Source organism: Acipenser ruthenus, chromosome 25, assembly GCF_902713425.1.
Source record: "Acipenser ruthenus chromosome 25, fAciRut3.2 maternal haplotype, whole genome shotgun sequence".
NCBI lineage: Eukaryota > Metazoa > Chordata > Actinopteri > Acipenseriformes > Acipenseridae > Acipenser > Acipenser ruthenus.
The window spans coordinates 27,997,645-28,017,255 of NC_081213.1; the positions used below are offsets into that span (position 1 = coordinate 27,997,645).

Genomic DNA, 19,611 nt, shown 5'->3' on the forward strand with positions numbered 1-19,611 from the left:
GCATTGTAAGCCCGCCCCTCTCGTTGCACTTGCCAGGCGCTTGACCACACCCCTCTATAATAAATGCAAACCTGCCCTGCCCATGTCATTCATTATTCATGAAGGGACTTGATTCCGTTATATTCTGTAGGCGAATTGAGATCTAAATTAAAGTTATTAATAATAATAATAATAATAATAATAATATAAAAACAACGGCGGCTGTCAAGACTTACATCACATTAAATTATGTTCTAGTCCGTTCGGGTCACTATTTATTGGGTCACATAGTGCATGGATTTTTTATATATTTTTTTATTATTCAATAAAATATTTTCTTGCAAAACTTAAAAGTTCTCAAAATTACAGTTGTTTAACAGTTGGAACCCTAAATCATTTTTTTTTTTTTGTTTTGGTCAAGTAATGTTTTAAACTCTGAACAATACTCAAAATCATCTGCTGTAATACTCCTTCATTCACGCAGCCTTCCTGCTGCATTTTCACTGATCTGAATCAGGCACTTCTTCAGGGCGGACTGACAGCGGCTTGAGATGCGATGCAGCTGCACGGCAGCGTTCTGCATTGCAGCTCCACGTGCAGTACGTTTAGTGCCAGCTGGAGCTTCACTGTCGAGCCAAGATGGCTTCAGTTTCACACCGTGGACTGCGGGCGGGTCCTCACTTCGCCATGTTGTCTCATCCTCCAGGGAATGAATGAGGCGTCATCCCTCTTGCGGCGGGGCGACGAGAGCTCAGCAAGGCCTAGTAACACACTTTCCATTTTATCGGTCCTCACCGCCTCTTTCCCGGCTCCATACCGACACAGACATCACCGGCTGCGGCGAGAAGAAACCGGGCGCTCAAGTGTCGCCGTGTTCAAGAAAGCGCCGGTTTTAATTTTTAATTAACACGGTTAAAAAACCTGCGGCGTGCGGAGCTGAACTAAGCAGAGAGCAGCCAGAGTTCGTTATGAATCGCTCCGTCCTAGTACCCCTCTTTCTCGTCCTGTTGGCCGGGCTTTGCCGAGCCGAGCAGCCCGATAGCTCCCTCCTGAACGAGGAGGTGAAGCGGACCGTCGACCTGAGCTCGCACCTGGCCAAAATCACAGCCGACATCACCGTCTCCAACCCCGGCGCCTCGGCGGCCCAGAGCTTCCTTATCGCGCTGGATCCAGAGCTCCAGAGCCACCTGGCTTACATCGGAGTCATTGTGAGTGCTGACCATAAATACAGAATACTTATCATCTGCACCAACACCAGAGGAATGCTGTAGAATAATACAGACTGCTTATAAAAATACCCAATGCAATATAGTCGTGTAGTGCCGTTTGTAATTGCTAATGGATATTCGCCTAGCAGTTGTATGTATTGTGTGTCGCCTGTGATTGGTACTGTGTCATTTTATAAATATTAACAAGTAAGTGCACAATATCATTTATTATATAAGGATAATAACTCAACGGTGTTTTTCAATGCAGTCGATATGTGCATTTTTGCTATGAAAGCTACACTGCTACGGTATAAATGCTTTTTCTGTGAAGTTAATTTCTATATTGATTTTAAAATGCATGTAGGCAGGTCCTTATATACCAATGTTATACCGATGACAGAATCGCGCTGTCTTTTCTTTGTGTTTTTAAATCAGTAAGGGCAAAACAGGTCACCTAGTTTAACTACAGTGTGTGGACAAGCAGAAAAAAAAGACTTGGTGTTCTTGCAAAAAAAAAAACTGTTGCAGCGTGAATTCTGTTGTCATGACACTACAAAACCCATTAGAATTGTAGAAAACGATCTTTTATTGCAATCTAACTACAAATCGTTTAGAAAACGATCACAATTTAGTGTCAGATCTCCGACGTGTAGCACAGCCTGCAATCACTTCCGTTTCGAGATCCGTCCTAGCAAGCCTCAGTGTGACACGTAAGCATTAGTAGCTCGAGGGCGGTGATTAAGTGCAAACTCAAACCTGCAACACTGTTTCTATTGAAACACTCTGACCTGCAACACTGTTTCTATTGAAACACTCTGACCTGCAACACTGTTTCTATTGAAACACTCTGACCTGCAACACTGTTTCTATTGAAACACTCTGACCTGCAACACTGTTTCTATTGAAACACTCTGACCTGCAACACTGTTTCTATTCTGGCACCTAAAAAAATAAAACAACCACATTCTTACTTTGTCGCAGACACTCGTGTGTGCAGTTCTGCGTGCACAGATTTCAGGTCTAGGGGTGATTCTGCAGTGCAGCCTGTTCCTTTGTGCATTGAGTCTGAACTTCAGGGATGCATGCTGCTGATTGCTGTGCCATGCCTGTTCACATTTCAATGTACTGCCTTTTAAAAACCGGTGTGCGCACACACACACACACACACACACACACACACAACGCTGTTACAAACATACATGTACCAAACGCATGAAGCTCCTTCATTCAGATCTGCTTTATGCAGTGTGTTACAATTAAGGTTTGTTTAATTGTAACCTGAAACTGTCCACTGTTAACATTTTAGACTTGCCCATTTAACTGTGCCTCCGATAGGCAGCCCACTGCAGCTACTGTTTTGACTGTCAATGTAGGTAAAGCACCTACGTTTGCTTCACCAGCACACATGCTCAGAGTGTCACTGCTTGCGATTTCAGACAAACTGTCGTTTCTAATTTAATATGAAACATACCAAACCACTTATGAATAATAACTATACAAGTGTATTCGTTACTGTTCATGAGTTCTGCTGTTTTATATTGGGAAGGTCCTAACATAATTATATCACAAAGGATAAGAGCTTTGTTATTTGTTATTTTTTTAATAGTGTTATCAGCAGTGTTTAAAAGTTGTGCGTTGCCCCTGAATGTGGCTGCAGGGTCAGAGTAAGATCTTATAGGTGTGCACTGATTGTGAGCTTGCTTTGCAGCAGTGCTCATGCTCATGCTTTGTACCAGTGGCCCTCCAGCGCCGGTCCAGGCTGTTTATGTTCCAGTCGGGTCCTCAAATAGCTAATTGGTCCTGGGCAGGTTCTTGTAGACTTGCCTGGAACAAAGACCTCCACTTCAATGGAGTTAGAGGGCCGGAGATGTGCACCATTCCTTAACACCAGCCTTTCTGCACAGTGAGGGCTGAATGCTGAGCGCTTTGTGTTTCCCGCGTCTCTGACAGGTGAAGGGAGACGAGGAGGAGGACAGTCGGCTGGAGCTGCAGGAGACCACGGTCAAGGGGAAGAGGTGAGGAAACATCCCATTGGAAGCGCTTCTGAGCTGTGTCTGTAGCTCTTCCCTGGCACTGAAACCTGCCTGGCTTGTTTTGTTCCTCCCTCTCTCCTGCAGTGGGAAGTTCTTCCGCGCGCGCTTCCCCTCCCCGCTGGCAGGGGGCGCTAAGCTGAAGCTGTCCCTGGAGACGGTGTACACCCACGTCCTGCTGCCCTACCCCACACACATCAGCCAGGCGGAGAAGCAGTTCGTAGTGTTCGAGGGAAACCATTACTTCTACTCTCCCTACCCGACCCGCGCCCAGAGCACCCGCGTCAGACTCGCCTCCAAGAACGTGGAGAGCTACAGCAAGCTGGGCAGCCCCAGCAAGAGCGACGAGGTCATCGAGTACGGGCCCTTCAAGGACATCGCCCCCTACAGCCAGGTAATAACAACACAATGACTAAAAGCTTTGAGAGAAGTGGTTACATGACTGCATTGAAGCACACAGTTCAACACACATCAAACCCCACGTCAGTGCTGCGAGAGCCGTGTGTGTCGTATTGCAAACATTCCCATGATGCAATGTAATGATGCACAGCAACCGGACATCGGTTTCGTGCTGCAAAAACAGGAACTTTCAGCAAATGAACTGGATGCAAATAAATACATAAAACAGCAAAAAAATCAAACAGCTAGTATGTACCCTGCAGCAGAGACAGTAAATGGTTTGCACGCAAGGTATTCTAGGCTGTACAGACAGTGCTGAGGTGGATTCCAATCCTAGCAGGGTGCATTGTCTTCTAGGAGCAGTCCAGTTGCTTCCCCTTCTATCTTGCATGTTAGGGCTGTACACTTTTTCTGTTGGAAGCACCTTCATATCAGCAAGGCTGTGGTTTTGAATGTAGATCTTGTTCCCTTCAGGATGCTATGAAGATTCACTATGAGAACAACGCCCCCTTCCTGACGATCACGGACATCACGCGCACCATCGAGGTGTCTCACTGGGGCAACATCGCCGTGGAGGAGACGGTGGACCTGCGTCACACGGGCGCCATGCTCAAGGGACCCTTCTCACGCTACGACTACCAGCGGCAGTCCGACAGCGGCATCTCCTCCGTCAAGTCATTCAAGGTGTGGGAATGGGGTCGGTGATTCACGGCTCGTATCGGGGACTTGGGGTGGGAGGACATATTAAAAAGAGGAGGGGGTGAAAATCGTTTGGTTTTTATAGTATAGCGTTGACCTGTAAGAATTGTCCTCTGCACTATACAGGTACAAAGTCCTGTAATGTCCAGGGTTAGAAATAAGACTCGTGTTGCATAGCAGTTTCACCCATTCCAGGTTTGATTAGCCACAGTGTACAGGTAACAAGCTCAGGTGTGCCACCTTACAGTAAAACCAGGAATGTCTCAACCCTCTATGCAACGGGAGTCATGTTTCCATTCCTGGTGTGTGTGTCCTGCTTTACTGCTCCTCTTGGATTTATATTGCAGACATGAGATTGAGACTATCCCCATGGTCAGCCTTCACTGTAGTGTGTGTGTGTGTGTGTGTGTGTGTGTGTGTCTTGGCTCGCTCCTTTATCTCCTCCTCCTCCTTCTCCTCCTGCTGCTCAGACGATCCTGCCTGCGGCTGCCCAGGACGTGTATTACCGGGATGAGATTGGGAACATCTCCACTAGCCACCTGCTGGTGCTGGACGACTCAGTGGAGATGGAGATCCGGCCTCGCTTCCCTCTCTTCGGAGGCTGGAAGACGCACTACATGGTCGGGTACAACCTGCCCAGCTACGAGTACCTGTACAACCTGGGTGAGTGTCACTGCAAACCCTGCCCCCCGCGGCAGCTTCTTTCTTGTCACAGCACCCCCAGGATTGCACTGACTGTGCCTTTGTTAAGCTCTCACCTTGAGTGGGGTGAAATTCAGCTTGTATCTCACAGTATTTTTGTTTTGTAATCTATTGTTAAAGTGAAAAATAACCAGAATAGCAAATCTCAATATGATGTAATTTTACATGCGATACAAATTTCAGATGACTGTATCACATCTCAAATGTGACAATAGACTATATATATATATATATATATATACATAAAACATCTGCTTTTACTGCAGAATCTCGTTTGCAATTTGCTTTTTACTTTGCAGTTGTGGTGTCCCTGTATTTAAACATATTTTAACCAGGGATACCCCCCGGAGAAAGTCAGTTTTGAGAACCTCTGTTTTCAGACCCTGTCTCTCTCTCTCTCTGGTGTCCAGGTGACCAGTACGCTCTGAAGATGAGGCTGGTGGACCATGTGTTTGATGACCAGGTTATCGACTCCCTCACCGTCAAACTTATCCTGCCCGAAGGAGCCAGGTGAGTTGGGCATCGGTTTCTTTAGCAGATGGAAGATCGCTATGTCTGTGTCTACCAGAACACGTTCAATGTGTTTTCTGTTTGCAATACGTGACGCATGGAGTTCAGTTTATAACATAATCTGCCTCTCAAAGTCCAATGAAGTCCTAAAGTAGTTACCTGACCCATCGCTGGTTTAATTAACTCATTTAGGACATGGTTGTGAAGAATATCTGGACTGGAGGGGCAGAGCTGGGGGTCACTTGTCTAACGTAGAAAGAGAACACTTGCCTTTTTACTGTCTCTGGCCCGTGTTTGTGAAATGTGGAAGCCCTAGTTGTGATTTGAAAGTTGTTTTAGCTGGAATTGTCCTCATTGTCCGTCCCTCTGTGCGGCTGCAGGAATATCCAAGTGGACACCCCGTACTCCATCCAGCGCGACCCCGATGACCTGCACTACACCTATCTGGACACGTTCGGCCGGCCCGTGGTCGTGGCTCACAAGAAGAATCTGGTGGAGCAGCACATCCAGGACGTGGTGGTGAGCGGGGGTCAGGGGTCAGGGGCAACGATCTGTCGCGTATCCATGAATTACGATGCTTTCTTTACATGAGACATCGTGTTGGACTAGAGCTGTGTGTAGTTTGTATTGCAATACCAGGCATGGCTCATTGTAGTGCGGCAAACTTTGATTTGCGTGTGTCCGGCTAAGAGGAACGCCCCTCGGGAAGCAAGCCCAGTGTTCTCCAAGACGGAATTCATCACCAGACTCAATGTGAATCAATAAATAAATACATGTGTATTACTTGTCATGACGCACGTGCATCAACATATGAATAGAATAAGTAAGAGAAAAGCAATGGGCAAGTGTATGTTAATAAAGTAACAGACAAACTAACGTTGATAAACTAACTGTCAAATATTTATTTTATATAGCGCCTTTCTAGTGCACCACCATCCCAAAGCGCTTTACAAGATGGAGAGGAACCATGCATAATAGATTACATACAGGGCATAGTACATTAAATACAAACAGTAAAAAACAATGCAAATACATTAAATACAAGGCTAGGGTGTGAATTCTAAACATTGTGGATGCGTGTGTCAAGCAGAATTAAACGAATAAGATGGAATGAGAAACCTGAAATAGCAATTCAGACAGCAGCTGTTTGTCTAACATGCATGCGTGTAATGTATATCATTGTGGTCATTTCATTTTGCAGCATGTGTACTTTGGCAGGATTTTTAACACTGAAGTGAGGCAGAGCTGCAGACTCCAGTGTTGAATTCCTCGTGCCTCTTGTTTTCTGCAGGTCCATTACAACTTCAATAAGATCCTGATGCTGCAGGAGCCCCTGCTGGTGGTTGGCGCATTCTACATTCTGTTCTTCACAGTCATTGTGTACGTGAGACTGGACTTCTCCATCACCAAGGTAGGAGGAGGCGCTGCGGTGATGGGTTAGCACGTTTCTTTCTAGTTTCTGAATGTGCAACTTTATTTCATATTTCATTTCATGATAAGCTTTTTTTTGTACTGGCATAGTAAGGCAGATTTGAACACCAGATTTGTTTGTTTGTTTGTTTGACGGCATGCTCTGTGTGTCACCTGTCTGACCGCGCTCTGTGTCTCTGTCTCTCTCTCCCCTCAGGACCCCGCTGTGGAAGTGCGTATGAAGGTGGCCTCGATCACTGAGCAGGTCCTGACCCTGGTGAACAAGCGGCTGGGCCTGTACCGCCACTTTGACGAGGTCATCAACAAGTACAAGCAGTCCCGCGACATGGGTGCGCTCAACAGCGGCCGCAAGACCCTGGAGGCAGAGCACCGCACCCTCACCAACGAGGTGGCCTCGCTGCAGTCACGCCTCAAAGCAGAGGGCTCCGACCTGGCCGACAAGGTGAGGAGGCTGCCAGGGCCTCGGGGGGGGGTGGAAACGAGACTCATGTTCCACAGCACTTTCACCTGTTCCAGGTTTTACTACCAGCTTGATAAGCCACATCGTGTCTAGGTAACAAGCTCAGGGGAGTCTTGTTAAACTCATAGTAAAACCATGAACTGGTCAAACTGCTGAGCAGTGGGAGTCTTGTATTTCCATCCCTGCTGCCTACTGTCTTGCTTTTACTCCATCTATTACTGCTGCTCAATATGCCGGCTCAACCCCTTGTCGTTCCCAGGTGGGTGAGATTGATCTCTTCTGTTCTTTGTCCCAGTTGAAGCAGCGGAGTATCTAGCCCTGTGTGTGTCTGTGTACGCTATGACTCTCCTCTAACCCCTCTCCCCTTCTCCCTCTGTCCCAGGTGGGTGAGATCCAGAAGCTGGACGGCCTGGTGAAGGATTTGGTGTCCCGGTCCTGCCAGGAGGCGGAGAGGCTGGTCGCCGGGAAGGTGAAGAAGGAGACGTACATCGAGAGCGAGAAGCAGCTGTCTGCCAAGCGCCAGGACCTGGTGACCCGCATAGACAGCTTGCTGGATGCCTTGTAAAGGGCACAACAGGGCTTCAGAGAGGAGGATTCCCATTGCAGAGCGACCCAGCCAGGCCAGGCTTTCATAGGAGGCTGCAAGTGTCTAATTGGTTGAGTTGGGAAAAGAAATAAAAAGCATGTTCAGCTGTTATACATGCTGTGTACCCCTTCATATGTGTCTCATTTCAACTGTTATGCATGCTGTGTACCCCTTCATATCTGTCTCATTTAAACTGTTATACATGCTGCGTACCACTTCATATCTGTCTCATTTCAACTGTTATGCATGCTGTGTACCACTTCATATCTGTCTCATTTCAACTGTTATGCATGCTGTGTACCCCTTCATACGTGTCATTTTTGTTTATCTTGTTTGATTTTTTTTTTTCCCATACATTTCTAGCTATGAAGTGCTAAACAGCAGCGCTGTGGTATCATTTAGCAGAGCTGCGTTTCCCTGGGTCTCCCTCTGAAGTTTTCTGTTCAATCTCTCTCAAGTTTCAGCTCGTCTGATTTGGCACAGTTGCATGGTGGTGGTGATGGTGGGAGAGCGTGTTTTTAATTTTATATTTTTTTGGGGTGGGTTGACATGATCAAAAGCAATACAAATTGGTTGCTGAGTTTTTTGTGTGTGGAATTAAACGCAGCAAGGGAAATAATGACAATGTGAATACAAGTTGAAAGTCTTTAGGGAGTTTCAGAAGGAACTGCTTTATTTCTTGCGATATCTTTTGCTTTCTCTACTTTTCAGGAGCTTGGTTATTTCTGATTTTTTTTTTTTGCTTCATGCTGTTAAGTTCTTTTGGTTCCTTCTCTACGATGTATTTTTTTTTTTTTTTTAGAAATAAAGGAACAAATTAAATGTTTTCTTTTCTATTGTGAGTTTCTGCCCTCCTGCCAGTGCAGGCTGTGTGTCTAATGCAGTAAGATGTGGGGTTGGCAGTGCACGAAGTCTCTTGAATCTGGAGGCTGTGATCTGTCTGTGGCTCTTGTGATACTAAACAAACTGAGCCAGGGAAATGTCCGCTGCAAGCCGTCTTCGCTGTCCAGTTTGTGTGACTTTCCAACAAACGACCAAATTTGAATAAAAAAACAAAAAAGACCTGTCAAAACTCTTCTGCTGTGTCAGTTATTTATTAACAATAATTTACAATAATCTACAGGGTAGTTAATAAAAAGAATGTTTGAATTACACAATACAGGAGGTTGTGTGGTCCAGTGGTTAAAGAAAATGGCTTGCAACCAGGAGGTCCCCGGTTCAAATCCCACCTCAGCCAGTGACTCATTGTGTGACCCTGAGCAAGTCACTTAACCTCCTTGTGCTCCGTCTTTCGGGCGAGACGTGATTGTAAGCTGATGCGTAGTTCACACACACATCTGCCAAATAAACATAGAAAACAAAGTTTTTAATCAAGGTCATTCACACAAATACAACTAATATTTAGCATGCTTTTTAAAAAAAAGTTCTATTTAAACATTTGTTGTAGAGTGCTGCAATACTATCACTGTACCAGCAGAGGGGGCTGTGCACAGCTGTAGCTGACTTTCCAATCTGAAGGGCCCAGATGGAAATCGACACCTGTGGCTGTGCTGTGCAGTTCTATTGCTCTACCAGCAGAGGGCACTCTGGTGCTGGCTGATGATGATGATGCACTTAACCCTTCCAGTGACATGGTGCTGGTCTTTGTACACACCTTAGACCTTGACACTGGGTGCTGCAATGTGATTAAGTTGCTTTATCTAAACTCCCCGAACCTTCCTGTGCACGCGGTGCGGCTGAGAGATCTGAGATAATAACTTGGGAACCGCTTGCCCGATAAATCTGATGAACCTTCATGGATATTTGATACAAAGCAGAAATATCCCTGAGGGGCTGGCAGCTCAGTGGCTGCTGAAGGCTGTATCTGAGGTGGCCCCTTGTCTGGTTTTGACTGCAGTGTGTGTTTCATGGTCCTGCCTCCTGCATTGTTTTATATGGGTGAGGGCTGATTTGTTTTTGTTAAATGTTTCAATTCTGACCCCCATGTCACACAATACAATAATCAGACTCTTTCCCAGTGTGTTACTGAAACACAGCTGGTCAGAGCTGGGGGTAACTGTGCTGCTCACACTGGCTTTGGAATACTTGAACACAGCGTTTGCACAGCTTATGGGAATGCAGACTAACCCGAACCCTAACCCTCCACCCCCTGAAACAACAGCCAAGGAGATTATCCTCTCACATCGCCATGCAAAAGCTTTTCTCTCTAGCTTTTTCTCATAAGAACCCTGTTTGTCAGCCAACATGTGTCCCGTAAACACACACACAGACACAACACAACAAGCCGTAAAAGCGCCTCCTCTCTAATTCTCTGAATTCCTTCACTCCAGGTCTCAGTTTAAACAGCTTGCTGCTCTTCACCCATCTCCTCTAATTGATGTTTCTCAGCTCTGTGCAGAGAGCTCCAGCCTAGACTGTCATGCTGAGCGGATGACAGGCTGAACGGATGACAGGCTGAGCGGATGACAGGCTGAGCGGATGACAGGCTGAGAGGATGACAGGCTGAGCGGATGACAGGCTGAACGGATGACAGGCTGAGCGGATGACAGGCTGAGAGGATGACAGGCTGAGAGGATGACAGGCTGAGCGGATGACAGGCTGAACGGATGACAGGCTGAGCGGATGACAGGCTGAGCGGATGACAGGCTGAGAGGATGACAGGCTGATCGGATGACAGGCTGATCGGATGACAGGCTGAGAGGATGACAGGCTGATCGGATGACAGGCTGAGAGGATGACAGTCTGAGTGGATGACAGGCTCTCACTGGTGAGGAATCTGCAGGTCCGAGGGAAGGGGCAGATCGGGCAGATTTCAGGGTTAGGCGTTTGTTTTTTCTCTCTGTTTGTTTTTCTTGTCAGGAGGAAATGCAAACTCAATCGACGAGCCAGTGGAGGGATTGCTGTGACAGTGGATGATCTATAAATACGTTGTTGGAGATCGGAGTTCACACATTCTCCTCTCTTCTCCATTACAAACTCTACACGATGTATTACCTTTCTGAACTGTACAAGCTGGGCATTCAGGAGCACTGATGCTGCAGGGAAATGAAAAGCGACACTGTCAGTCCCAATCGCTGCTGCTGGTCACACATGCATTGTGGTCTCTCCAGCCAGCCCAGGGTTTGCCAATAAGGATGCCACAGTAATCTGAAATATCAAATAATTGATTAATCATGACATCAATTGTTGCAATAATTGTATCACGTATATTTTGAAACTTCACAAAATATATTAATGTATTTATTGTTAAATGACCACGCTTGGTGTTTTTTGAAGGGCTGTATTTGTGTATGTACAGTATGTATGTGTGTATTTCTTGTTAAATCACGACGCTTGGTGTTTTTTGAAGGGTGTTTAGTCCACACACCTACACTTAGGGTAAGAAGATTACATGGTGAGCTGCTGATTCTAATTGGGATCCTCTGTGAAGTGGCTCGGATTATCGGATTCGGGTTCCTTATTGAACTCTGGTTCTTTTGGTACCTGCACAGAAGTTTCTGTGATCGTTTATTTGCAACACCGCTGTGCACCTCTCTGTGAACAGAAACCAGAAATGAAATACAGTGCCTCTTCACAGATAGACACATGTTCCTATATATATATATATAGATGACAATACGTTAATGCAACAGCACTAAAAATATCATGTAAAGTGTCAGGAGAGTGCTATAAAAATAACAGTGCCTTGTCTCTTTGATCCTGTCTTGTTGACACACACACACACTGGAGCGTTTAAACATTTAAACAGGGCTGCAAAATATTTGTGTGAAGGAGCGCTGCCAGGTTTAGAGGACTGGCTGGTTTCACAATGTGTCTCTCTCTCAGGGGTGCCAGCCCCCCCCCGGCCAGCCTGTCTGCCCCGATCACAGGCCCGCTCATGTTCACACCAGGGCGCCAGCTCTCTGCCCTCGGTATTTATAGCGGCTCGCACCTTGTTAAAAAAACTAAAAAAACTAAAAAAAGAAAGCGAGTCGCCGCCATTCGAAGTTAAGAGGAGCCTTTTTAGTTTGCATTGGAACAGAAAGTACCAACAGACTCCCAGGAACAGGCTTGTTATTTTGAGTGCCTGTGCTGTGGGAGCCCGAGGAATGCAGTGGAATGTGAGGCTGTGGTCTGCTGACTGTCAGGGCTCTGAGAGGTGCCTCTATTCTGCTGGGCAGTCGTGTCTTCACATGGTCCCAGACAGGGGCTCTGTCTCTTACAATGGGCTTCAATGGGGCGTTCCTGTACAATATATCACTCTAGAGCAGGGTGTCCAATCCCAGCCCTGGAGGGCCACTCCACTCCAGGTTTAACAGGTACAGTGAGATCATTATTATTATTATTATTTATTTCTTAGCAGACGCCCTTATCCAGGGCGACTTAAAATTGTTACAACATATCACATTATACATTATTTCACATTTTACAGATATCACATTATTTTTACATACAATTACCCATTTATACAGTTGGGTTATTACTGGAGCAATCTAGGTAAAGTACCTTGCTCAAGGGTACAACAGCAGTGTCCCCCACTGGGGATAGAACCCACAACCCTCTGGTCAAGAGTCCAGAGCCCTAACCACGACATAACCACTTCAGGGTCTGGATGGAGGTTTCATTGGTTAAATTCAACCATTTAGAACAGAGTGGGAACAAAGACCAGGAGTGGAAGGACCAGCCCTGATCCACAGGTAGTTAAATAATAAAACTCGCACTAGAGATTGTAATTAAAAGAATGGATCCCGTGCTCCCTCGACATTCTACCATGCGATTATTCACCAGGGGAAATCATCCACAACTTCAAAAACACTCAATCACTGTTTAAGGCATAATACAATAATGAAACGCTTAGGTGTGGGAAAACATGTTTTGTTTTTATTTATCATAATTATAAATAAAATGTAAAATGTCATTCAGAAGAGTACAAGAACGCATGGCAGTATAGTGCAGTAAAACCCATTGTATCCAAAGCGCCCTGCGGACAGGGAAAGGGCTCCTATGAGCCAGGCCTGGGATAAGGGGAGATTCAGATAAAGGGGGTCTCCGGTACATGGAATATCACTATACTCTCTGCTGTAAACTGGCCTGTACTGTAGAACCCTTTTTTTTAAATGGACAGGGTGGTGGAGAAAGCTTTCAGAATCTGCGGAGGAAATCCCGGCTCTCTTGAGCGTTTCGCGGGCGCTGAAGAGTCAGAAGTCGACTGGTCTCGTCTTCATCTCCACCCTCTTGAAGGAGTATTTCTGTCGGCTCCTGCGGTCTGTCAGGATGTACCAGGTGCCCCAGTAGATGCCGTCGGTGAGGCCGCTGTAGCGCCCCCGGTGGTAGCGCCCGTTCAGGTTGGCTGCCAGGCAGGAGTCGAACCACCAGCCGGCCCCGTAGTATGAGCCGCAGCTCCCCGAGGGGTAGCTGTCATTGTCGCTGTCCGCGGTGCTGAACGGACGCCCGTCGTGGTTGTAGTGCTTACTGTAGCTCAGGGCATTGCCGGCATCCCCCGTGTACTCCCGCGCGGTCAGGCGATACCTGAGAGAGGGAGGGGGGAAGAGAACGCATTGGGTTATTTAACGCTGGAAAGACAGCTAAAAACAACTGGCGATACTTATTATTATTATTATCATTATTATACAGTAACACGCAAGACAAGCTGTTAAATAAATGTTGAATGTTATTTGCTACCATTTATCCTGCAATTGAGTTTTTTGAAGTTCAGTATCATGCAGGGGAAGGTGTAGTTGATAGATATACAGATAGATAGATAGATAGACAGACAGACAGATATATACATAGCTATATAGACAGTGAACCTGTGAGTCTCATGCGCGACACGGAATCTCCTGTAGGTGGCGTGGCGCTGCACCCCATACCAGTCCTGGAGCTCGATGCGCAACAGGCTGTGCCCGGCCCGTGTGAGGGAGTGCAGGGCCTCGTTCCCCAGCCAGTGCTCTCCCTGCAGCGGCCCAAAGCCCTGCCGGTACTCCTGCCACGTGCGGTTAAAATCCACCGAGCCATCCTGCCGTCGCTGGAACACCGTCCAACCCCCACCCGCTGTCAGCATGTCACAGGACGCCTGGGGAGAGGGGAGGGTAGAGGGGATTAACCAGAGAGGAAGACCCTGCCATCAGCATGTCACAGGACGCCTGGGGAGAGGGGAGGGGAGAGGGGATTAACCAGAGAGGAAGACCCTGCCATCAGCATGTCACAGGACGCCTGGGGAGAGGGGAGGGGAGAAGGGATTAACCAGAGAGGAAGACCCTGCCATCAGCATGTCACAGGACGCCTGGGGAGAGGGGAGGGGAGAGGGGATTAACCAGAGAGGAAGACCCTGCCATCAGCATGTCACAGGACGCCTGGGGAGAGGGGAGGGGAGAGGGGATTAACCAGAGAGGAAGACCCTGCCATCAGCATGTCACAGGATGCCTGGGGAGAGGGGAGGGGAGAGGGGATTAACTAGAGAGGAAGACCCTGCCATCAGCATGTCACAGGACGCCTGGGGAGAGGGGAGGGGAGAGGGGATTAACTAGAGAGGAAGACCCTGCTATCAGCATGTCACAGAACACCTGGGGAGAGGGGAGGGGAGAGGGGATTAACCAGAGAGGAAGACCAGTGTAAAAAAACCTGCAGCGAGTTTTATCACATCCCCATTGGAACCTGTAGATCTGCACTCAGACTGTCAATGACAAAGCATTCTGAATGTTTAAACCACAACAAGATCTACATAAACAGATTCAGTACAATGCTATCAGCTTTGTGTCTGTTTTTTTTTAAAATTTAGATTTAATGTCTTAATATGTTTAATGTGGTTCTAAGTGTTCGGTGGCGACCTCTAATGGAGTTGAGGGTGTACTTCGCTCGCGGGTTTGATGCAGTGAAGAGTGAGTGACAAACACACTCTCAGCTTGAATAGAGGCAGCCACCAAACACTTAGAAACACACATTAGAAACGTTCACACACTAATCATCACTGCAGAACATAAGCAGATAGAAACGTCGAAAAGGGAAATAAATCGCTAAAAATTCAAATATTTCACATATCGATAAAAGTTTCTAATCGTAATAAAGAGCCTTCATTATTGGACATTTCCTTGTGTGTCGAGTAGCCCTTACACTCAACTACCAGACGGTAAAGAGACTGAAGAGGGTTCACAGTGAGTGCTTCCCCCTGGTGGTGGGAGGCTGTATTACCTCGAAGGGCTGTTTGTCTGGGGTTGGCTGGATGGTGTAGATGCCATTCTCCTGGATCCCTTGCTTGTAGATTTCAGCGCAGTCTCGGGGGTACTGGCTCCCCTCCTCCTCTTCCTCCTCCTCCTCCTCCTCTCCCTCCCCCACTGCAGACTCCACTGCGAAATAAACAACACACATGACAATTGAGAACTGCATTAGACACGTAACGAACCCCACTGGACTTTGACAGCAATGCCAGCTAATCACACCCATCACGAGAATGCCAGTTAACTATTAAAAACATGAACCCCTTATAAAAGTGTCCCATAGTAAAAGCAGGGCTGAGTGGAATAAAGTATAACCATGGGAAAAGCACTGGGGTGAAACTGCAAAACTACTCTGCAGACTTGTTCAAGGGGTGCAGTAATACAAAATACAAAGTTTTGACCCTTTCTCAATGTCTTTGAGGAAAAGTATTTTTATTCCAGGCAGGAGCAGTTCCTATCCTATCCGTATCTGTCGTTCACACTGTTGCCGTGATCATAGGAGAACACCCTGTCTGTGAAATACCTCTCAGGAATCTCAGATCCATTAGCGCTGAGAGGGAGAGGGACTGATAAAGAGTCTCGCTCTCTGACGCATTAACGCCCCCCCCCCCCCCCACACACACACACCACACACACACACCACACACACACACACGCACACACACGCGCGCGCACGCACACACACACACACACACGCGCACACACATGCACACACACACGCGCGCACGCACACACACACGCACGCACGCACACATGCACGCACACACACGCGCGCGCACGCACACACACACGCACACGCGCGCACGCACACACACACACACACACTAGCAGGCACTCGGACTCTATGACTCTTTCCCTTCCTGATAACAAGCGTTTATCTCCGACCCTCCCCCTCAATTAGAGGCTCTCAGAGGACATTGCCTGCCTGGCCTGTCCTGATCTCCGAATCTCTCGCTCCCTCCTCCTCTCCCTCTCTCCTCCTCCCTCCTCTCCCTTTCTCTCTCCTGCAGTAATACATAGTTCACCTTTCTCTGTTCTGGCCCACAGCAGAGACTCCATTCACTGTGGACTAATCCCTTGAGAATATACATTAGACCCTGATACTGATGTGATCCAGCCCTCTGAAATGTCTTTATAATATACAGTAGACCCTGATATTGATGCGATCCAGCCCTCTGAAATGTCTTTATAATATACAGCACTAGACCCTGATATTGATGCGATACAGCCCTCTGCAATGCCTTTATAATATACAGCACTAGACCCTGATATTGATGCGATCCAGCCCTCTGAAATGTCTTTATAACATACAGTAGACTCTGTCCCACCATCACAGTGTGGATCTGTGTCTGTGTAACTGTGTGAGGTCCCAGCAGTGGCACAGCATGGCACTCACCTATCTGTGAGGTCGCCCCGTCTGACTTGTGCTCTCTCAATGTATCTGAGGGTAAAGAACGAAACAGAAGCACATGTTAACTGTGCTCCACTGAAGCACAGGTGACTGTTTCTGCTCGGCTGCTCTTGAAGAAGCATACAGGTATGAACTCATATATTGCGTGTGTTAACCCAACAAGTGCAGACACAGCACTATGTAATCATTTCATGAACTAACCTTGTGTCAGATTCCAACTGACACAACCCTTCTGCACTTTTAATTAACAGACATGACCCTGTGAAGGTAGAATTCAGAGGAGCAGTCGGAGTATGGCAGTCTGTGCTGCTCCCTCTCACCTGGGGTTCCTGTGAGCCCCGCCCCCCTCAGCAGCTGCAGCAGGTCCTCCCTCGCTGTCAGACTCGTCCCCTGACGCCCCCCTGCAAAGACAGCAACGCAGGCAGCTTTCAGTGCAAAGACAGCAACGCAGGCAGCGTTCCGTGCAAAGACAGCAACGCAGGCAGCGTTCAGTGCAAAGACAGCAACGCAGGCAGCGTTCAGTGCAAAGACAGCAACGCAGGCAGTGTTCAGTGCAAAGACAGCAACGCAGGCAGCGTTCAGTGCAAAGACAGCAACGCAGGCAGCGTTCAGGCAACTTTTTCTGGACGCTTATTAAGAGCTTGTCGGAGCTGACATTTTAAGGTCATTTTCAGCAAACAAAGCCAGTGTTCTCAGGTTTCTAATCACAATAGCACCCTGATTGGAGGACAGTGCTGTGTCAGTGTATGTGCACTGTGCTGTGCTCCCCCTGCACTGCATTGTGCTCCCCCTTCACTGTGCTGTGCTCCCCCTGCACTGTGCTGTGCTCCCCCTGCACTGCGCTGTGCTCCCCCTTCACTGCGCTGTGCTCCCCCTGCACTGCGCTGTGCTCCCCCTGCACTGCGCTGTGCTCCCCCTGCACTGCATTGTGCTCCCCCTTCACTGTGCTGTGCTCCCCCTGCACTGTGCTGTGCTCCCCCTGCACTGCATTGTGCTCCCCCTTCACTGCGCTGTGCTCCCCCTGCACTGCGCTGTGCTCCCCCTGCACTGCGCTGTGCTCCCCCTGCACTGCATTGTGCTCCCCCTTCACTGCGCTGTGCTCCCCCTGCACTGCGCTGTGCTCCCCCTGCACTGCGCTGTGCTCCCTCTGCACTGCGCTGTGCTCCCCCTGCACTGCATTGTGCTCCCCCTTCACTGTGCTGTGCTCCCCCTGCACTGCGCTGTGCTCCCCCTGCACTGCATTGTGCTCCCCCTTCACTGTGCTGTGCTCCCCCTGCACTGCGCTGTGCTCCCCTGCACTGCATTGTGCTCCCCCTTCACTGTGCTGTGCTCCCCCTGCACTGCGCTGTGCTCCCCCTGCACTGCATTGTGCTCCCCCTTCACTGTGCTGTGCTCCCCCTGCACTGCGCTGTGCTCCCCTGCACTGCATTGTGCTCCCCCTTCACTGTGCTGTGCTCCCCCTGCACTGCGCTGTGCTCCCCCTGCACTGCGCTGTGCTCCCCCTGCACTGCATTGTGCTCCCCCTTCACTGTGCTGTGCTCCCCCTGCACTGCGCTGTGCTCCCCCTGCACTGCATTGTGCTCCCCCTTCACTGTGCTGTGCTCCCCCTGCACTGCGCTGTGCTCCCCCTGCACTGCATTGTGCTCCCCCTGCACTGCACTGTGCTCCCCCTCCCCCTGCACGGTGCTGTGCAAACACAAATAGGGCAATATTTTTGCAGTGTGCGTGGTAGCCGGTTCCCTTACTAAAATGTACCACGATAAATTTGCACAGTCCTTTTACCTTTGTTTACCCTGGTCGGTACCTTTGTGCTTTATAATGGTTATCTATGCTTTAGCATGCTTTCATTATGCTTCAGTACACTTTGCTACGCTTCTGCCATGCTTCCGCTATGCTTTATTACACATGGTCAACTTTCATAAAGGTTACACTGGGAGACGCACTGCTACGTTTGCCTCTGTGTGTGCTGTATTATATCCCCTCTACTCACCCATCTGGGAGATGTGCTTCACAGCCTGGCTGCGACAGTCCAGGTCACACTCCCCCAGCACAGCAAGAGCCAGCAGAGTGTCCAGCCTCCCCTCCTCCTCTCCCAGCCCCTGAACCAGGCTCTGCAGGGCTGAGACACTGCCCTCCAGCAGCTCCACGCGCTCCCAGAGACTGCGGGGCCTCCCCTGCCTGTCCCTCTCCTCCCACTGGGTCTGTCTCAGCTCCTGGGGGTCTGGCAGCAACTGTACGGGGGTGTCAGGAGGGGCGAGCACCCGAGCCCTGCAGCCCCCCGTCCCTGAGCCCTGACAGCCCACCTCGGGGGGCTTCGCAACCAGCCTCTCATGGCAGGATGGTCCCCCGCAGTCCTCCAGAGGCGGGCTCTGTCCAGCGCAGGCCAGCAGGAGACGGGACAGGAGGACGGCTGTCCATAGCAGCATCGTGTCCTTCACAGGAAAGGCGAGGGGTGTTTGAATCCTTCACCTTCAGACTCCCAGACTGTTACTCCGAGTGCTGGCCTGTGCAGTTCAGTTCCTGTGAACTGTCTCTTACAGGCAGTGCCTGCCTAACTGTGCTCCCTCTCACTGCTAGGCTGTTAATGGACAAGGCTATACAGCAAAGCTGGCTCTGCTCACTGTGACTGATCGGCTCCTCTTGAAGAAGGCTGTGTGGTGCAGTCCAGATAAAGGTTGTCTCTCTCTGATCCGCAGCGTGTGATAAACCTGACCCCGTCCCCTCCCAGCCTGCCTGTGCACAGACACACGGAGAGAGACACAGAGACACAGAGACACAGAGACAGGCTCGCTCACTCTCCCACTCTCTCGCTCGCTCCCTGATTGAATGACTGAGGGGTTAACTCCCCTGAGTGTCTGGAGCTCCCCCCCCTCCCTGACTGTCTCCCTCTTTCCTACCCCCCACTCACTCTCTCCCATTCTCTCCCCCCTCCCCCTCCCTCTCTCTCTCTCTCTCTCTCTCCCATTCCTCTGATCTCTCTCTCTCTCAGATCCTCCCTTTCTC

At 48.8% G+C, this 19,611-nt stretch overlaps 2 protein-coding genes across 2 annotated transcripts; one reads left to right on the top strand and one right to left on the bottom strand.

Annotated features, from left to right (window-relative positions):
- The first annotated feature begins 631 nt into the window (after positions 1 to 631).
- Positions 632 to 9,076, top strand: LOC117964121 (dolichyl-diphosphooligosaccharide--protein glycosyltransferase subunit 1-like). The gene is made up of 10 exons (XM_058999997.1): positions 632 to 1,187; positions 3,138 to 3,202; positions 3,305 to 3,611; positions 4,091 to 4,300; positions 4,786 to 4,978; positions 5,428 to 5,527; positions 5,908 to 6,046; positions 6,819 to 6,938; positions 7,155 to 7,400; positions 7,801 to 9,076. The coding sequence occupies exons 1-10, from the start codon at positions 948 to 950 to the stop codon at positions 7,981 to 7,983; spliced, it is 1,803 nt and encodes a 600-aa protein (XP_058855980.1). The 5' UTR covers positions 632 to 947; the 3' UTR covers positions 7,984 to 9,076.
- Positions 9,077 to 12,519: 3,443 nt separating this feature from the next.
- Positions 12,520 to 19,402, bottom strand: LOC117964079 (ficolin-2-like). The gene is made up of 6 exons (XM_059000512.1): positions 18,599 to 19,402; positions 16,929 to 17,009; positions 16,594 to 16,638; positions 15,172 to 15,326; positions 13,794 to 14,056; positions 12,520 to 13,512 (listed from the first exon to the last, which is right to left on the bottom strand). Exons 1-6 carry the CDS (start codon positions 19,032 to 19,034, stop codon positions 13,182 to 13,184), a joined length of 1,311 nt encoding a protein of 436 aa, XP_058856495.1. The 5' UTR covers positions 19,035 to 19,402; the 3' UTR covers positions 12,520 to 13,181.
- Positions 19,403 to 19,611: the final 209 nt, after the last annotated feature.

Coding starts and splice junctions, on each gene's coding strand:
- LOC117964121 (XM_058999997.1), top strand. CDS start 948: ATGAATCGCTCCGTCCTAGTACCCCTCTTTCTCGTCCTGTTGGCCGGG. Junction 6,047..6,818: donor AGCACATCCAGGACGTGGTG/GTGAGCGGGGGT, acceptor TGTTTTCTGCAG/GTCCATTACAACTTCAATAA. Junction 6,939..7,154: donor TGGACTTCTCCATCACCAAG/GTAGGAGGAGGC, acceptor CTCTCCCCTCAG/GACCCCGCTGTGGAAGTGCG.
- LOC117964079 (XM_059000512.1), bottom strand. CDS start 19,034: ATGCTGCTATGGACAGCCGTCCTCCTGTCCCGTCTCCTGCTGGCCTGC. Junction 17,010..18,598: donor GAAGCACATCTCCCAGATGG/GTGAGTAGAGGG, acceptor CTGTCTTTGCAG/GGGGGCGTCAGGGGACGAGT. Junction 13,513..13,793: donor GTCGCGCATGAGACTCACAG/GTTCACTGTCTA, acceptor TCCCTCTCTCAG/GTATCGCCTGACCGCGCGGG.